At 31.7% G+C, this 17,079-nt stretch overlaps 1 protein-coding gene across 1 annotated transcript; it reads left to right on the top strand.

Annotated features, from left to right (window-relative positions):
* Window positions 1-336: 336 nt before the first annotated feature.
* LOC127728765 (tripartite motif-containing protein 2-like) lies at window positions 337-2,628 on the top strand. The gene is made up of 2 exons (XM_052236388.1): window positions 337-408; window positions 1,421-2,628. Exons 1-2 carry the CDS (start codon window positions 360-362, stop codon window positions 2,626-2,628), a joined length of 1,257 nt encoding a protein of 418 aa, XP_052092348.1. The 5' UTR covers window positions 337-359.
* Window positions 2,629-17,079: the final 14,451 nt, after the last annotated feature.

Raw genomic sequence — 17,079 nt, 5'->3', positions numbered from 1 at the left:
ATGACAAGTTGAAACAATCTGCATGACTAGCCCGCGTGCAATCTTTGATGTTTAAATGACATTTTGGATGACAAGCTTGTTATGCACATTTTAAACTAAAAGTATGCATCTGCCAATGAAATCTGTTAATTTCATGCATTTAACATGAATCCATAAATTTCAATTATTAATTGTTATTGATAGTGTTGAATATTAATATTTTTGAATTTATAATTTTGGTTTGTGACGTCAGTGCGTTATTCTCACTTCTAAGTATTTAAGTATAAATTTTATATAAAATGGGCAATGGATATTTAATTATTGACATATTTATTTCATTGATATATTATTTAAAAATCAAATTATAATTGATTACTACAATGAAATTTAGGAATTTCATTCTTTCATCAATAGATATACGTTGTACAGGTAAGAACATTACTAGTAATTATAGTTATTGTATGTGTTGTTTATTTTCTAAATTTAGTGAAAATTTTATCCAAACATTTATATAGAATAAGCACAAAGTTAAAAAAGTGGTAAATTGTTTGCGAAATGTATTCGTGAAATTTCAGGCTAAATTTAAAGCAATCATTTATTATAAATCTAATTATTTATTCATAAGTTATAAAATTCAATTAATTTCATTCCAACATCTTCATCTGCTTTTAATTTATAAAGAGTTATTTTCAATTAGCACTGATTCTATATCGCTGTTAGTGAACTATTAGCTCTCGATGTATCATCAGCTCAGTTGTTAGTGCTTCGGTACTGACATAATCTATAACATATCTTTCTTAAATTCATCGTTGTGAAATTTAGAAATTATCAGACAAAGCTGACTCCAGCTGGATTTGGCTTTTACTTTAAGGTCTCTTTTGGTCGTTTTAAATGCCAAAACAAATTAAGGGTCGTTTATCATAAAAAACAAAAACAAAAACAAAAACAAAAACAAAAACAAAAAACGTTTTAGATCAAAATTTGCTTCAAAGACTTGGACAGGTAGAAGCATAGCAAATTGCTATAAGTTACAACAATGTATGTGAAAAATCATAACAAATAACAAATCATTGACTTCTTAGTTCTTATTTTTTTTTATTAAAACGCAGGCATGGTCATCGATATTAAAATGTGAAATCTAATTACAAACTTCTTTTTTTTTAATTTGGGACACATCATTTTATTTCAAAATAGCCAGTGGCAATTTTGATTTAATATCTTGATTACAATACAATGAAATCTTACCCTTGTGGTCATTCATGCATAGGAAAAAGTATGTACTATGCAAATTAGAATGCAAATACAAGCAATTCGATTGGACAAGTTGTAAGTATGTGCTAAATAGCGTATAGTATTATAAATTCTAGAGAAAATGATCTATATTTAATATGTATTTCATATAGCAGTTAATCATATCATCTTTATTCAATGTTCATTCCAGGTGCAAGTAAATCAAATAAACCATCATCCCCAGTACTAATTCGCCGCCAACGAAGGGTCTCCTTTGACATAGGTGGGTTTGATAATCCAGGACTTAGTATCATGACAGAAGATATAGACAGTGAAGGAGACAGTGGGTACGGAGAATTGTTCCCTAATTTGGGACATATGAAACACAAGGATAGTATAGTATCATGTGCATCATTCGAGCGCGAAGATTTTTTAAGTTTACTGAAAAAGGAGGACACTATTTCGATTATATCAAGGGAAGAACAGGGTCTTCGAAAAGTCAGAACTTTCTCTCTACTCGACGAATATGAACAAGCTGGCAATAGGTTTAAAGCTTACCTATATAATAGATTTGGAAATACGGGTTCAGAACAAGGTCAACTACGTAATGGAACAGGAATATATCATATATACAATGGCACCGTTATTGTAACTGACGTTCTCAATAGCAGTTTGCTGATCTATACCGGTAGCGGTCGGTTGGTCAAAAGTATCCAAGTAAGCAAACGGTCAGAACCGTGGACTGCTGCAGCTACACCAAGTGGGGCTTTTGCAGTTGCGTTAAGTAGAGAAAGATGTATTTCCGTTATGTCTTGCGCTGGGATAGAAAAATTAAGATTTGGGGAAGATGTACTAGAATATCCAAGTGGTGTAATCGTAGATAGGAGAAACAGATATATAGTTTCCGATATCAGACAAAATAAAATCCATATTTTTTCCGATAAAGGTGAACTTATCAGGACAATACCAGAAGACGATGAAAGCAGTTTTTCTTTGAAATCCCCTCGTCATGTTACATTGTCACATTCTGGTAACATTGTTGTGTCAGATTCAGGAAATCACTGCATACGACTTTTTGACAGACATGGAGATCACATTAAATCATTTGGAAAATATGGAAGCAATGATGGAGAGCTTAAATTTCCGCATGGTATATGTACAGACCATGAAGACAATATTATTGTAGCAGACTATTACAATAATAGAGTATCAATGTTCTCTAGTGATGGGAAGTTTGTGCAACACATCGTTACGGCACACATGGGCATGAAACGACCACAGGCAGTGACAATCCGATTTTTTCAAAACAATTACATGCTTTTTATTACATATGGTGATACGAAAGCCAACAAAATAGTCGCATATAGAATCGTTGATTCAGAAAACGAACATATAACTGGTATGAAAGCCAGTGTTTAATCCTACATTTATTTATTATTTATTATTTATAGATTATATATTTATTTTCTTGATTCTGTGAATCCTTAAAACATAAAATGAATTACTCAATGATTTTTTTTATTAGATACCAAATGAGTATTACATGTAAAACAGTGCATTATCAAGTATGTGTGATTACATTGACACATTTTTAAAGAACGTCATTACTAATCTGACATTTCAATCTAATAGCGGTTATGCTGCAGAAATGATAAACGGTCTTCTATAGATCTTCATATTTGTGGAAACTGATTTTGAATTATAATAACTTGTAAATTGGGTAACGCGAAGAAGAGGGTTCTTCCATGATTCATTTTACAATACATTTTGATATAAAAAAAAATCATAATATGAATAAGCAGATTTATGCAGCAGAAATGCTTTATATTTGTTTTCCACATTCTCAAGGTCAAATTAGAACGGTTGACAATTTGATCTTAACTACTATTCAGGTGGGGGACTTGAATCCAGAGGTAACTAACCATTTAGGAACGAATCGGGTCGATAGGATTTTCCATAATCATCGTTAGATTGATAGGGTTGTTCATTGACATGAATAGATTTTTTGGCTTTATATTGAATGATCAGAATGTTGCGGTTTTGTATTAGCATGGTAAGGTTTGTATAATTTAATGATAGTATTGTCAGTTTGGTTGGTGGTTTTGATGTAAACATGGTTAAAGTGTTAACATTGTCAACTTTATAAGATTTAACATTAATGTGGTCAGGATAAAGTCCGGTTTAATACTAACATTGTCAAGTTGGTTTGTTTTGATATTTGCATGACAAGAATTGTAATGGTTTTCACATTAGCATTATCAGAGGGTTAAGATTTACATTAACATGGGAATCATAAGTTGTGTTTCACATTAACATGATCATTATGGTTGTGTTTCTCGATAACATGGGCATTATAGTTGCGTTTTACATTTGTATGGTTTTATAAAACTTTATATTAACATGCTGAAAGGCCGTACCTTGACTTATAATGGTTTACTTTTATAAATTGTTACTTGGATGGAGAGTTGTCTCATTGGCACTCATACCACATCTTCCTATATCTATTAAATATATTTAGGTAACGGTAGTTTACCGCTGTTCAAATCTCATAAATCCACTTAGAAATACAGATTAAGGTAACAAACAAAACCCGAGGGAATTGCAAAAACACAAAAGTAGCGACATCGAATTTTTCGACACAGTAAGCGTCTCCTAAAGGTATGCATCATCCACGTTGCGGATGTGTCGCCTTCTTGCACGCATCACCCACCATGCGAATCCACACTCAATCAAAATGTTACATTCGGTAAAATTACAGATCAGACAAATGTACTTGTATCTGATCCAATACCACGAAAACATGTCGCTAGTGAGTCGAGACACCGACACATCTGACCAAAACGTCACTGTGACATAAGTGCTGCTTTTTAATAAGGTGGTGTACCTATATTACGACTCCTCGCAAAGGAAAGGTCACCATTTGAAATGTAAGCACATCGCGTTTAAATAAAGGAGATATGGTACTCTATGAGACAAAAATCTAACGACAAAAAAACCAAAAGACCTCTAGAATAGAAAATGATGGGTACATATGGTCTTATATTAGCTTATTTAAATAGGAATTAACGTTTAACACGTGTTTATAATAATCTTTACCCTGTGAAGACGGGGACTTAAGGTTCGAAAACTTGAAAAAAAATATAACACAATCAAAAACAAAACATTCCAGTAGCACCGACATCTCACACTTGAACCGATATTCAATGGCTTGTATTCCTATCATTAAAAAGAGTTAATGTTGACAAGCAAGCTATCGAAAATAGGAATCTTAATGGTATAGATGAACTCATCTTTTCCAAAAAAATGTTAAGGACGCCATATGTAATTTATGTATCATATACACAGTGCAACGTTTGACGGTCACCATCACGATTTTTTTTGCACGGCAGACATGTTTCCTGGTTTAAGGTTTTAAAATACCAGATTACTGCAAATTTACCCAATTATCCTTTTCCCTATCGTGACAGTTTGGATTCTGATGACAGGTAATGAATGCATAGCAATAGTCGTTTACCCTATCGACGCACTTAGTCTCGCTCTCTTTGAACTTTATACGTGTCTACCAATCATCGTATCTCGATTTGTATATGAACTAGAGGCTATAAGGAGCATGAATTGCTCACCTGGTTTTTTCCCTTAAAAGTAATACAATGCAAACTAATTTTTGCTGGACAGAACTCTTGTGTATCCATTATCATTTGCAAGATATTTAGCAATAACGAAAAACAAAAATGGTTAAAATAGTGATTTCCGGGCAATACTATATACGAAAACGTCTTTTAAAGGCTATAACTTCTATTAAAAGTTTACTGACACCTTTCCGCATATTGTTTTATTTGTAGATGTCTTCTTGTTGATATTTTGTGCTATTCAAAGGTTCTCTTTACTTATTATAATTTTAAAGATAATGGTGAAACAGGCCATAATTTTGCAATATCGTCATTAACTCCTATAAGGAGTCGTCTGACAATTTTGGTCATTAGACTTGATTATAGTAAATCTTATTTTGATGATTATTTTTAATTCTAAAGTTTCTCTCTATCTTCTATAGTTTTCACCAAAAACTCAAAATATTGGTAACGATCGTCATTAATGCGAATTGGACGTATTTGAAGATTTATCTTGCTGATCATTTTTGCTGTTGAAAACTTCACTCTTTCTATAAAAGTTTTTAAAAGTATAGCTAAAAACACAAAAGTGGTAAAAAGGTTGTCATTTAAGGACAATAAGTCTTATAAGGAGTAGCCTTATATATTTGTCAAATTAGATATTAGGTAGGTATAACCATTTTTGCCGCTGTCGGAATTTCTTTTTCCATAACAGTTTTCAAGATAATATACAATACTTGTATTTTACTACTATTTTTTCAGCCATGACGGCCATGTTTGTCGGCCGCTTGGTTCATCGGACACAAATTTTAAGAAGGATACTCAAAGGATGATTGTGGCCAAGTGTGGTTGCAACTGGCCAGGTAGTTACAGATGAGGAGATTTTAATCAAAGTTTATAGGCAATGCGACGGCCTCCCAATGATGGCAATAACTCACAGTAGCCATTGGGAAATGGGCTAAAATGGCTTTGCTAGTTTGAAACCTCTACTACTGTTGCTTCTTATTCATAGATGACCACGGATATGTTCCACTCATTGTTACAAAATCCGTCCTTTTTTCCTCAATTGTAACATTACTTAATCTGACTCATCGTTGGGTTGGTGTTGCTTACTATTTCGTTTACTGTATAGTGTAATGGGGAGTGTTGTTTGTCTTTCCTTTTGTTTCTTTTGGTCATGGTGTTGTATGTTTTTCTTTGACTTATGTTTTTTTTTTATTGTCGCCTTTGTATATTCCCCTTTGTACACAATTCATATCGATTCAGTATTACTTAAAAAAGTTTAATTCGTCAGAATTTATGTGAAACATTTAGTGATTTTGTATGGATGAACCAATTCCTTTCTTTTCTATTATTTATATAAAAATAAGGAGATGTGGTATGATTGCCAATGTGACAACTATCCACCAAAGTGTACTCGACAAGTAAACCCATTGATAAACATCGATGTTTACAAGTAGTTTAAATAAGGTTTTGACTACATACAATCGACCGCGATAGTCAATGTTCACCTTGCGTGGGTTAAGTGATCATTAAACTAGACATTAAGAACGTGGATTTTATTATAAATATTTGTTGAAGTTGCATGCAAATATTGAATAAAAATGATTATAATAATATTGTGAATTAAGTTATTTACCTATTTAAATGAAATAAATCGAAACTTGCTAAATTAAAAACATGATTAAATTTAAAAAGTCTTAGTGGACCATTTGATTTTCAGTGGGAGGATTTTTTTTTGTTGTTGACGGAATATTCATTTTACACCTGTTGATAGAACGGTTTAAGATTCGCAGTAAATGGTTAATTATAACTGTCCCTTTGATCTCTTTCCCCTCTCTTATATATATCTCGGTTTCCGATTGGTCAAATTTTATGGGAAGGTCTATTGCTAAAAATTAATGTTTCTTGGAATTATATCATTTTACATGTAAAGTCCAGAGAGAGACTGATTGACATTTATGAAATGGGAAAATTTGAGTCTAAAAATAGAAACTCGCAACTCATTAGACATACCTCAAATAACACTTGTTAGATTTTATCACGGAATCTTTTACAAATTTACTATCTGGATGATAAGTTCTATTCAGACAAAAACTAACAGTTTTTTTTGTAATTTTTATAATTAATCATTTATACGAGTCTTAAATTTCAATCGGCTGTGGGTAGACAAAATAATTACGGTTGACATACTTGGGGAGGCCTGCTACGAATGATCCCGACAACAAAGGTAGGCGTGTTATACACCATTGTGTTGATAAACAATTTAGATTTACGGCATAACGAGTTTTAGTGGGGTTGACAACTGAGGAATCGAAATATAACGGAAGTTCGCGACCGGGTGACATATTACAAAAATGTGAGTTTAATTAAGTACCTTGTCTTATAATAAGGTATACAGAAATTTTTTTTCAGAGACAAGTGCCTGTGCTCTTGCTAGGCAAACTTGTTGTCGCTATCCAATATACTCTTGTTTTCCAATGGCTGTCCAAATTTCCAAGGTTTTTATCCCTTTAGGCTTCTTTTACAGGACCTACCTATTGTATTTATTGCGATTTTGTTCTCGTCCTGAACATGTATGAAATATTTGCCACTGGATATTAAAACCAACAATCAATCAATCAATCATTTCAAAAATCCTTTTTTTTTTAGCTTATTGTTACGCTACTTTCGCCTGTGTAATCGTGACATATTTAGACATCTCAAAGTTCTCCAAACCAATAGAACGATTTTCTTAACCAATCATCTTTGTGGGACAAACATTTTTGTATCACTTAAATAATAAAAACAAACATTTTTTTTCATTTACATACAGGAACATTTTTAAAACCCCATGTTGAATGGGCGCCCTTACTTTTCAATGACATTAAACGATTTTTCTCACTTCTCTCCTGAAACAAATATATTTTTTTCTAAAAAAGAATTGGAATTTTAACAATTTAACCCCCCCCCCCCCCTCACACACATTTTTTAAAAATTATGAATTGGTCTGCGCCTAACTGATACAAAAGTTTGCAGAGAAATTATCAATTCAATTCTATGTAATGTACATGTAAATTACGTGTACATGTAGTTTAGTAGTGTGAACAATTCTCATGTACAAGTAATTAACACCGATGTACAGATGAGAACATATTTGATCTGAAACCAGTGTCATTACATGATACTAATTATAAACATGTTTACAGTACGAAACGTTTGGTGTGAACACGGCCTTAGATTTTAAGAGATGTACATAGAGAATCAAACCTTTGATATTGGGTGGATGATACTTTCGTTGACTTACATTAAAGGAAAGTAATGCAGTCCGTTTTAAGGTCAAACATATGCACGACTGATAAAAAGCAAAAAGATGGAGTAATTCGACTTTCATATAAACCATTGAGAAATGTATGTTATAAGCTCTGTAGTACGTGATAATCACCTTAGCTTGATTAATACAAACTTAAAAAATGCACTGTTTATGTTTGAAACTATTAGCATTCAAGACATTAAGTATAATTTGTCAAACAAAAAACGATCCAATTTACCGTGGTAACAAGTACTTGTTGACTAATTACTCCTAACTTGTTTAGGACGAAAAGGGTCCTCATATATCACAAAACAATGTGTCATCTCTTTGACTAATACAAAATATGCATTTTGTTATGTTTTAGGAACAGTTAAAGGTATGAACCAGAAAAATCTAGCAATGTCAATAAACTACAAATGCAATTTTAATATGGAACATATGTGTGTTTAATCCAGCAGCTCAGCAGTTCAGAGCAGTAATGAAAATGTTCAGTAACAAAATAACACAAGGGAATTAAGAATTATCACCTTCAAAATATGTGGTTCTGAGTTTTGCTTTAATATATAATTCTGCACAAAAAAAAAAAAAAAAAACACCATTCAGTTATGGCTAAAGACTATGTGCGTGAGCTTTGTCAGTAACCACGTCATACTATTTCAACAATTAAAGCACCTACAGGTGTCTGCTACTAGATAAAACTATCCAGTTTGGTGCCTGATACATTGTTTTATTATACCTCAGTATTTTTTTTTTCTATATAAAAAAGAATAAAATATTTGTGCTATTTCATTCCACAGACTATTTGCTAGTCAATAGTTTCAAAGACTATTACCCCGGTCAATAGTTTTATAAACATATTTCCCGTACTTTTTCATACTAATTTTAATTTTTCATTGGACAACAATGACGTCATTAACTATTCTGCTTGGATTTGTGCGCTTGGCAACGTTAAACTCTGAAATATCGTAAATGGTATAATATATATATGTGTCTGTCGTCGTAATTCCAAATTAATATATTACTTATTAGAAGTAATTTTTCAAAAAAAAAAACAAAAAGAGAAAATCAACGAGACATATTTTAAGAACTAAAACATAACAAATGTATGGTATTGGTCTGTTGTCGTCTATATAAATCTGGGGTTGCTTTTTTGTATGATAAAATATTTTAGCTAGCGTTTATCATATGCACGGAAATTTTTACACAAGGATTCCTGTAAAATATTGACAAATACCACACGGGCAAAAAAGGAAACCGATAGTTCATCTTGTGCATGTCTATGTGACTATTTGTTTTTTTTTCCAAGTGGTGTATGTAGTCTTTTTATAAAGTTGTTTTGTTCGGTATAATAAAACACCTATTGACTGGTTATGAGGGTAATAGCAAGTTTGTTGTCCCTTTGATACTAACTATTGCCCTCGGCTTCGCCTCGAGCAATAGTTGGTATCTCAGGGACAACAAACTTGCTATTATCCTCATAACCAGTCAATAGGTGTATATTATTATTGTCTTTAAAACAGAAACTGGACTATCCAACGAAGATTAAAAACAATTACAAATTTCGGTAAAATTGTTTGATATGGGTTAATTATCTAAGAATTAAAATTATTAAACTATTTACAAGTATTTACATCACCGTTTAAATATTTAAGATCATTTTACGATGAATGCAGTTTGTTTAGTTGACTTTGCCCTATAATGGTTTATTTTTACAAATTGTGACTTGGATGGAGAGTTGTCTCATTGGCACTCATACCACATCTTCTTATATCTTTTATAATAATTCATTGTATCATAAGAAGATATAAGAAGATGTGGTATGAGTGCCAATGAGACAACTCTCCATCCAAGTCACAATTTGTAAAAGTAAACCATTATAGGTCAAAATACGGCCTTCAACACGGAGCCTTGGCTCACACCGAACAGCAAGCTATAAAGGGCGGTTCATTTAAACCAGAAATCTTATTTTGAACGATGGAAACTGATGAAAATTTAAATTTCTTACTGTCTATAGAAGTAGCATTTTTTTTTCGGGATTAACCAAATTATTGCTTAATATTATTTTCCCAATCAGTATTGATTATAATTAACATATTTCGCTTATCTTGTAAATAGGAAAAGCTATTATAAACCTTAAAAAACCTACTAGACTACGGAAATTCAATTTAGAAGCTACACCGATTATCAATTTTTTCTTTATTGTAGAAATTGTACTTGCAATGTACGTGAACACAATTTTCGTGTACTTTTTGGTTTATATTATTTTTTTTAACTGTACAGTTTCTTAATTTGGAAAAGTGCTTTTAACATATCGACGTTAAATCAAAAGAGATTAGAACATTAAAATGACAAGAAACTTCAAATCTACTTCACGGCAGTACACTGCAATGAAGTAGTGACACTAAAAATGACTAAGAGGGAAGAGAAATAATGATTTCTATCAAATTATAGGTATATATATATATATTGATAAGTACGTCAACTCTGCGACAGATCCATGCATTGGATCACCAGCGAAGGTGATACACGACTGAAAACACATATTATATTCATAATTACTCTAATAGCTGATAGACATCGTGGCAACACCGCCTGCACCATGTCCAGCGCCCTAGACCACTCGACCACCTAGGTTACATAAAAAAGTATAGCTTTCGGTAGTCGATGAAATGCCTTTCCTTGTCGGCTTTATCTAGGGTTGTAACACAGTACATGATGTATAGTGGCAAGTAGATGATGTAACTTTCAGATCAGCTATTTTGTCTCTCGTACAGGATGATAATGTGAATAACCATGCCGCCATATCAAATTTTAATTTTATTATACATTGTGCCTGCTAAACATGTGACACCTTTATGACAGACATTCTCCATCGGATAACACGTGGTTATACATTGGAGTTTCTAGTGTACTTTTATGATAAATTTGTTTTACTTAGCATTCACGCATTTTAAATAGATCCATTTCGGGACCAAACTGTGACATTTTTGATTAAGTTGAAATTGAAAGCCATCGTTTTGGAAAAAACAAACCTTGTCCTTTGTGATTTAGTAACATGTTATTTCTAGTATCAAAAGAAATTTTAAACATTGTCATTTTTTTATATTTTCAACCTGCCACAACAAATCATTGTTGAATTTGAAATAATAATAATCCGAACATGAATTTCACAAAGAAATAAAACATAAATTGTTGGAAAATATCTATTTTAACAAAAAATAATAATATTTCATTAAAAGCACACAGAGTTAATTAATTATGATGAATTGATGAAATAGGACAGTGTGCACACAAAGTTAATTAATGCTGATAAATTGATGAAATAGGACAGTCGTTGACAGTGATGAATGAATGAAAATAATGATATGCACTATAGTTTTCCACTGTCATGCACGAGCTTGGGGAACACTAAAATTAAACGGTGCCAATTAAATGTAATGGCAGCAGACACAATTGTTTTTTTATTCACTATTAATCATACAGTTCCTGTGTAAAAGCTACTACACAGACATGTAGGTATCAAAGATGATATGTATATTATTTTAGAATAATTCTGATGTAAATAACACTTCGTTGGAAATCGCACCGGGTATTTGGTTATAGTATAACCCGATGTAAACGCGTTTATTTTTAGGATGTTTAACAAACTTTCGATCTATATAAACAAAGAATTTCGCTCTAACCGGTGCTAGGGGTCGTTTCGAACTTTAGTGACAGCATTTGCTCCGTGTTGAAGGCCTTGCATTAACTTTGAGATGAATAACAGCAATAAAAAGAGCTGTTTTTTTTTCTCTATTTGTTTATGTGCCTGTATTAATTTTGTGTCATCATTGGTACACCATATTTTTCTTTTCTTTTCTACAAATGTTTTAATTTTATAATTCTCTGTGTTGTACTTTGCTGTCCATGTTGTTTTTATCAGGTAACAGTCTGGTAGTTTATCCATTCTGAAGTGAAAGTTCATCCCTAGTTTTGATTAGGTTTATGTGGCTTAATTTTCTCTTTTGTTGTTTTTTCTTTCTTTTATTTGGCCATTTGGTTGTATGTTCTTTTTTGTGGACTATGAACACTTTCTTTGCATCGTCCGACTTTTAAGTGGGTTATTACCTCTTTTTGTGTGTTTTGATGATAAATAACGGCCACTAAATTTATATAGTACCACAGCTACCATGACAAAAAAAAATCATACAGAACTGTTGTTTTTATTTTAAAGTTTTTACTCAAGAGCAGGGGATGGCTTGATTATCTATTACGATGCTATTTTTCGTTTCTTGTCAAGTATACTGCATGTTGCTATAATAGACTACAAATACTTCTATACTACAATCGTTCGGCGGTTTTCGTCTTAGAATACACACACAATCTCACTTTGAGTCCAATGTATATGCGCACTATTTGGTCACGCACATGAAATCTCTGAAAACTTAAACATATTCCGTTAAATAAGAAGGCTATTCAAGAATAAAATATGTGATTTACCATTATTCATGCTCTACTGGACTCTTCCGAATTACAGAAGATTAAAATAAAATACAACACTAAAACGGAAACTATTTATCTGGATGATATTTTATCGATATAGAACAGGGCAATGCTTTATTTTGATTTTATATGTGTTCTCAGAGCCCTAAAGCCTTTCGCCCTTGAAGAATTGTCACTCAAATGTTTAGGGTGCTGAACATTTCTCCCTTTTTAAAGTTCTGTTGAAAGATCAAGACTACTTTTGTCAAAGTTGAACACCTAGTATTATTAAGAGTAAATCAAATAAAATCTGACCTAAAACTTCTAGTCAATTTTAACAAAATTAACATTTTATTATATCTACTAACACAGCTTCGTTATCCTGACCTTTTGTTAGATTAATACTTGTTTTAAATGTACATGTATTGTAACATTTCTTTGAAAATGACCGATTCTGAAGAAAAATGAGACATATTAACAATTACATGTACGGAGACAACCTACTTGAATTTTTTTATATGAACCGCCTAAATTTTTTTAAAATACTAATTGTTTAGGAAAAGTATTCAATATAAAAATTAGAAGATGTGGGTTGATTGTCATTGAGACAACTCTCCACAAGAGACTAAATGACATAGAAATTAACAAATATACGTTACCGTATGGCCTTCAACAATTAGCAAAACCCATACCGCATAGTCAGCTATAAAAATACCCTGAATGAAAGTACATTTTCAGTTAATATGTGACTGGTTTGCATTAATGTGGTTGTATTTTTTTGCAAGTGAAGATGTATCTTTCGACGACTAGACCGAAAAAACGTTATGATATATAACTTATTGTCTTTTCGAAAACGATTTGTACATTCTTGGTAAATTATGTCACACATGTCAATCATACTTTATTGTAAGTAATATATTTTAATGACATTAGGAAATATTAGGAAAACCGCTGTCATTACAATTCAAGAATTTACTATCATAATTATAAAATGTTATAATTGAAAAGTAAAGTCAGCAGGTTAAAGACATAAATCAATTTGTTTAGTTAAAAAGGGCTTTTCGAAAATAAATTTAAATTTAAAGGGAAGGAAGAAATTAAAACATAAAACATAAAATTCAGGTAAAGATTGTTCAACGGAAACAGTTCTGTGGTTACTAGAACGATTGTCTAATTATTACATTTGTCAATGTAACCACAACAACACTTTTTGTAAGAGGTCAGTTGTACACCCACTGATCCAGTCGCACAAATATTTTCACATGATTACTTTGAACTTTTAAAATGTCTTGTTTATATCGTGGTTTCCGTACTATGAGGCGCTGATTTAGTCAAAACCTCCATATCGAATTATCCATAAATTATTGAGGAACACTTAAAATATTTCAGTATCTTCTTAAATTATCGATCAAAATCGCTTTATTCTAGGAGGTCCTTAAATATTTCAGAATATCCTTAATATTTATGGAGATCTATAATTATATATTTCAGGACCTATCTTTAATTATTGATAGAGCTTCACAATTGTTTCAGGAGATCCATAAATCGATTTCATGTTACCCTTAAACATCTATTGAGCTCCACAATTGTTTAGGGACAGCCACAATCGATTTTAGGAAACGTTTAAATATTTATGCATGGAGCTCAACAATTGTTTTGGGACATCCATTATTCGATTTTAGGATACCTTAAAATATCAATGGAGCTTTACAATTATTTTGGGACATCCATAATTCAATTTCAGGATACCTTTAAATATCTATGGAGCCCAACAATTGTTTCTGGACATCCATTATAATTCATTTTAAAAACTTAAATATTCATTCAATTTCATTGCCACATATTTTCTGATTTGGGCAACAAGAATAGATATTCGATGGCATCTTCCAGCTACTGATTCCTAAAGATTTATGATAAATCGAATTCTGGATGTCCTGAAATTATTGTGGTGCTCCATAAATATTTAAGGAAATGAAACCGGAAGAACCGGTTACTGGAATGACTATGATACCGAGATACAACAAGGCCGGTTGTAATGCTAAATAAAGGCAACAGTAGTATACCGCTGTTTAATAGTCATTAACTGAAACAAATCCGGGTCACAAACCAAAACTGAGGGAAACACATCAACTATAAGAGGAAACAAAACGGAACAACAGAAACACTGAACTGCTACTAAAACAAACGCCAACATACATAAACGGACTATATGCTAACATAGATAGACAATGATAGAATTTGACACAAGTTCAATGCAGTAGTATTTTAATGATTTTAATGATTTCAGGATAGAATATATGTAATTATCGGATGTTGTCAGTTCGACTCACTGACTCTCACTGAATAAAAACTTCAGAAAACATACTTTAATTAAGAAAGTTTCATAGTTTCAATTTCATAATAGAAATGGGAACTTAAACAAATTAATTGAGTTTTCAGAACATGATATTTCCTTTATTGAAACATCATGCGCAGTCAAGATAGCAAAATATTTGTAGAGTAACTTTATATAATTATAGTTATTATATAACATTATTGGGTATGCACATACTTTTCAAATCCAAAAGATACATTTTACATAAAAGATGATGTAAAACGAGGAATCTTACGAAAGTTTACAAAATATACAAAATTTCATAATGGTTTGTTGTCATTGTAACTTGTCAAATGCTTTTTATTTTTTTATTTTTCAAACACCTTTAACCTTAGTATTGTAAGGACATATTTAAGATAATGTACGGTTACTTTTACTCTACCATTTTTATTTAAACCACATAAAATTCTTATAACCCCTTCTCTAATTGTTAACTCTGCATTTCGTATATACACTGAGGCTACACAATTACAGTATACGAACGTCGTTTATACATGCGTAATTATGAAGGCACAAACTGTATGTGTACATAGTGCCAATGTTTATTTTTTTTTCAAAGTAGTTCCTATTAACAGAAATGTTAGCTTACGAAACAAACTGAAATTCAGTGTATGAAATATAAACTCGTCATAATAATTCCCTCAAACTACTGTTAGAGACTATCTTGAACTCGCAGTGAGGTCTGCCTCACTGTAAATAGAGATGACGAACAGCAATAAAGGAGCTGTTCCTTTGCTTTTAGATTTGTCAAAATTTTTCCATCACTATTTTCCTCTATATATATAAAAAAAAAGAATTTTTACAGTCACAATGAACAATGATCATATTGATATATTTTGTAAAATCGATATTTTGATATTCGTTAATTGGCAGCTGAGAGGTTTCGTCTATGTAAAACAGTTATACATTATGAAGGAGTTCGATCCTCATTGCAGTAATTAAACTAATTCCTTCTCTGGACAGATATATTCATATTGTTTATATTCTGGAATTTGATCCTGGCAGTTTTAGATTTTTTTATTCCAAATTATTGTCTTTGGTTTTTATAGAAATCGACATTGTTAAACTCGGTTCGGGGAGAAGACCCCAGAATGAACTGGTACGTAAACAGTATTGTAAATTATGCTGTTATGTGTACAATAGGTGGCTAATTGCAAGCTTAACGTTTTATAATAAGTTAATTCAAACTTTAATTAAGCGAATAGTAAACAATTTCCTACAACTTGGTGTATTTTTTCAGCGACCGATTTAAGAAAATTAAATTAAAAACAGAAACAACGGTTAAGGAAATGACTGACGTCACGATTATGGTTTAAAAGTTCACACAATATTTCTGACTATAATTCAATATTATTTACCACAACGGACTTTAAAAAAAACCCAACAGGTTAAGGAAAGTATAAACTTACTATGAATTAGGGAACTGTAATGATACGTCTGGTCTGATTACAAATGTATATTAATTGGGTAGAGTTTCATGCAAATCGGAGAATTGATGCGTCGTAAAACCCTACTTTAACTAAGCACTTTATACGAATAGTACTAGTCTAGTACTAAGACAGAAATGAGACAGTCAATTTTGGTATTGTTATGATGATTGCCTTTTTGCAGGAGCGGATCCAGGATTTTTAGAAAGGTGGGTGTAATTCCGGAAAATGTAATAGATACAGACGAGCGAAGCGATGTGAAATTTGTTATGGATAATTTTATGCTAAAATCGTGAAACATATAAGATTTATTTTTGTTTTTTAAATTCAAATACAATTTATTTCCAATATCCTGTTACAATTACCTTAGTAGCCCAGGAGAGCATACTTAGGGTCCCTGTGCTACATTCATGGTCAATGACATTGGAATTGATTATTTGATAATACCACACCCACTTGTTGCCTTATAACAACACAAGTCCGTCTGTCCGTCATACATAAGTTTAATGTCGTATAAAAAGTTAAGATTGTCTCATCTGATGTCCATTAATTTTTATGCACAGTCATATCTATAAAACGAAAATCCTTGCTGGTTTTTGAAAAAATTGGAAAATAAAACATTATTTATAAAAAACAGCAGGAAAACAACTGTCATATTCCTGAATTGGCACAGAAATTTTCCAAAGAAAATTGTGATTTAAACATAGT

This window comes from Mytilus californianus, unplaced genomic scaffold, assembly GCF_021869535.1.
Source record: "Mytilus californianus isolate M0D057914Y unplaced genomic scaffold, xbMytCali1.0.p SCAF_2, whole genome shotgun sequence".
In the NCBI taxonomy this organism is placed as follows: domain Eukaryota; kingdom Metazoa; phylum Mollusca; class Bivalvia; order Mytilida; family Mytilidae; genus Mytilus; species Mytilus californianus.
This window is presented reverse-complemented; position numbering and strand designations above follow the sequence as displayed.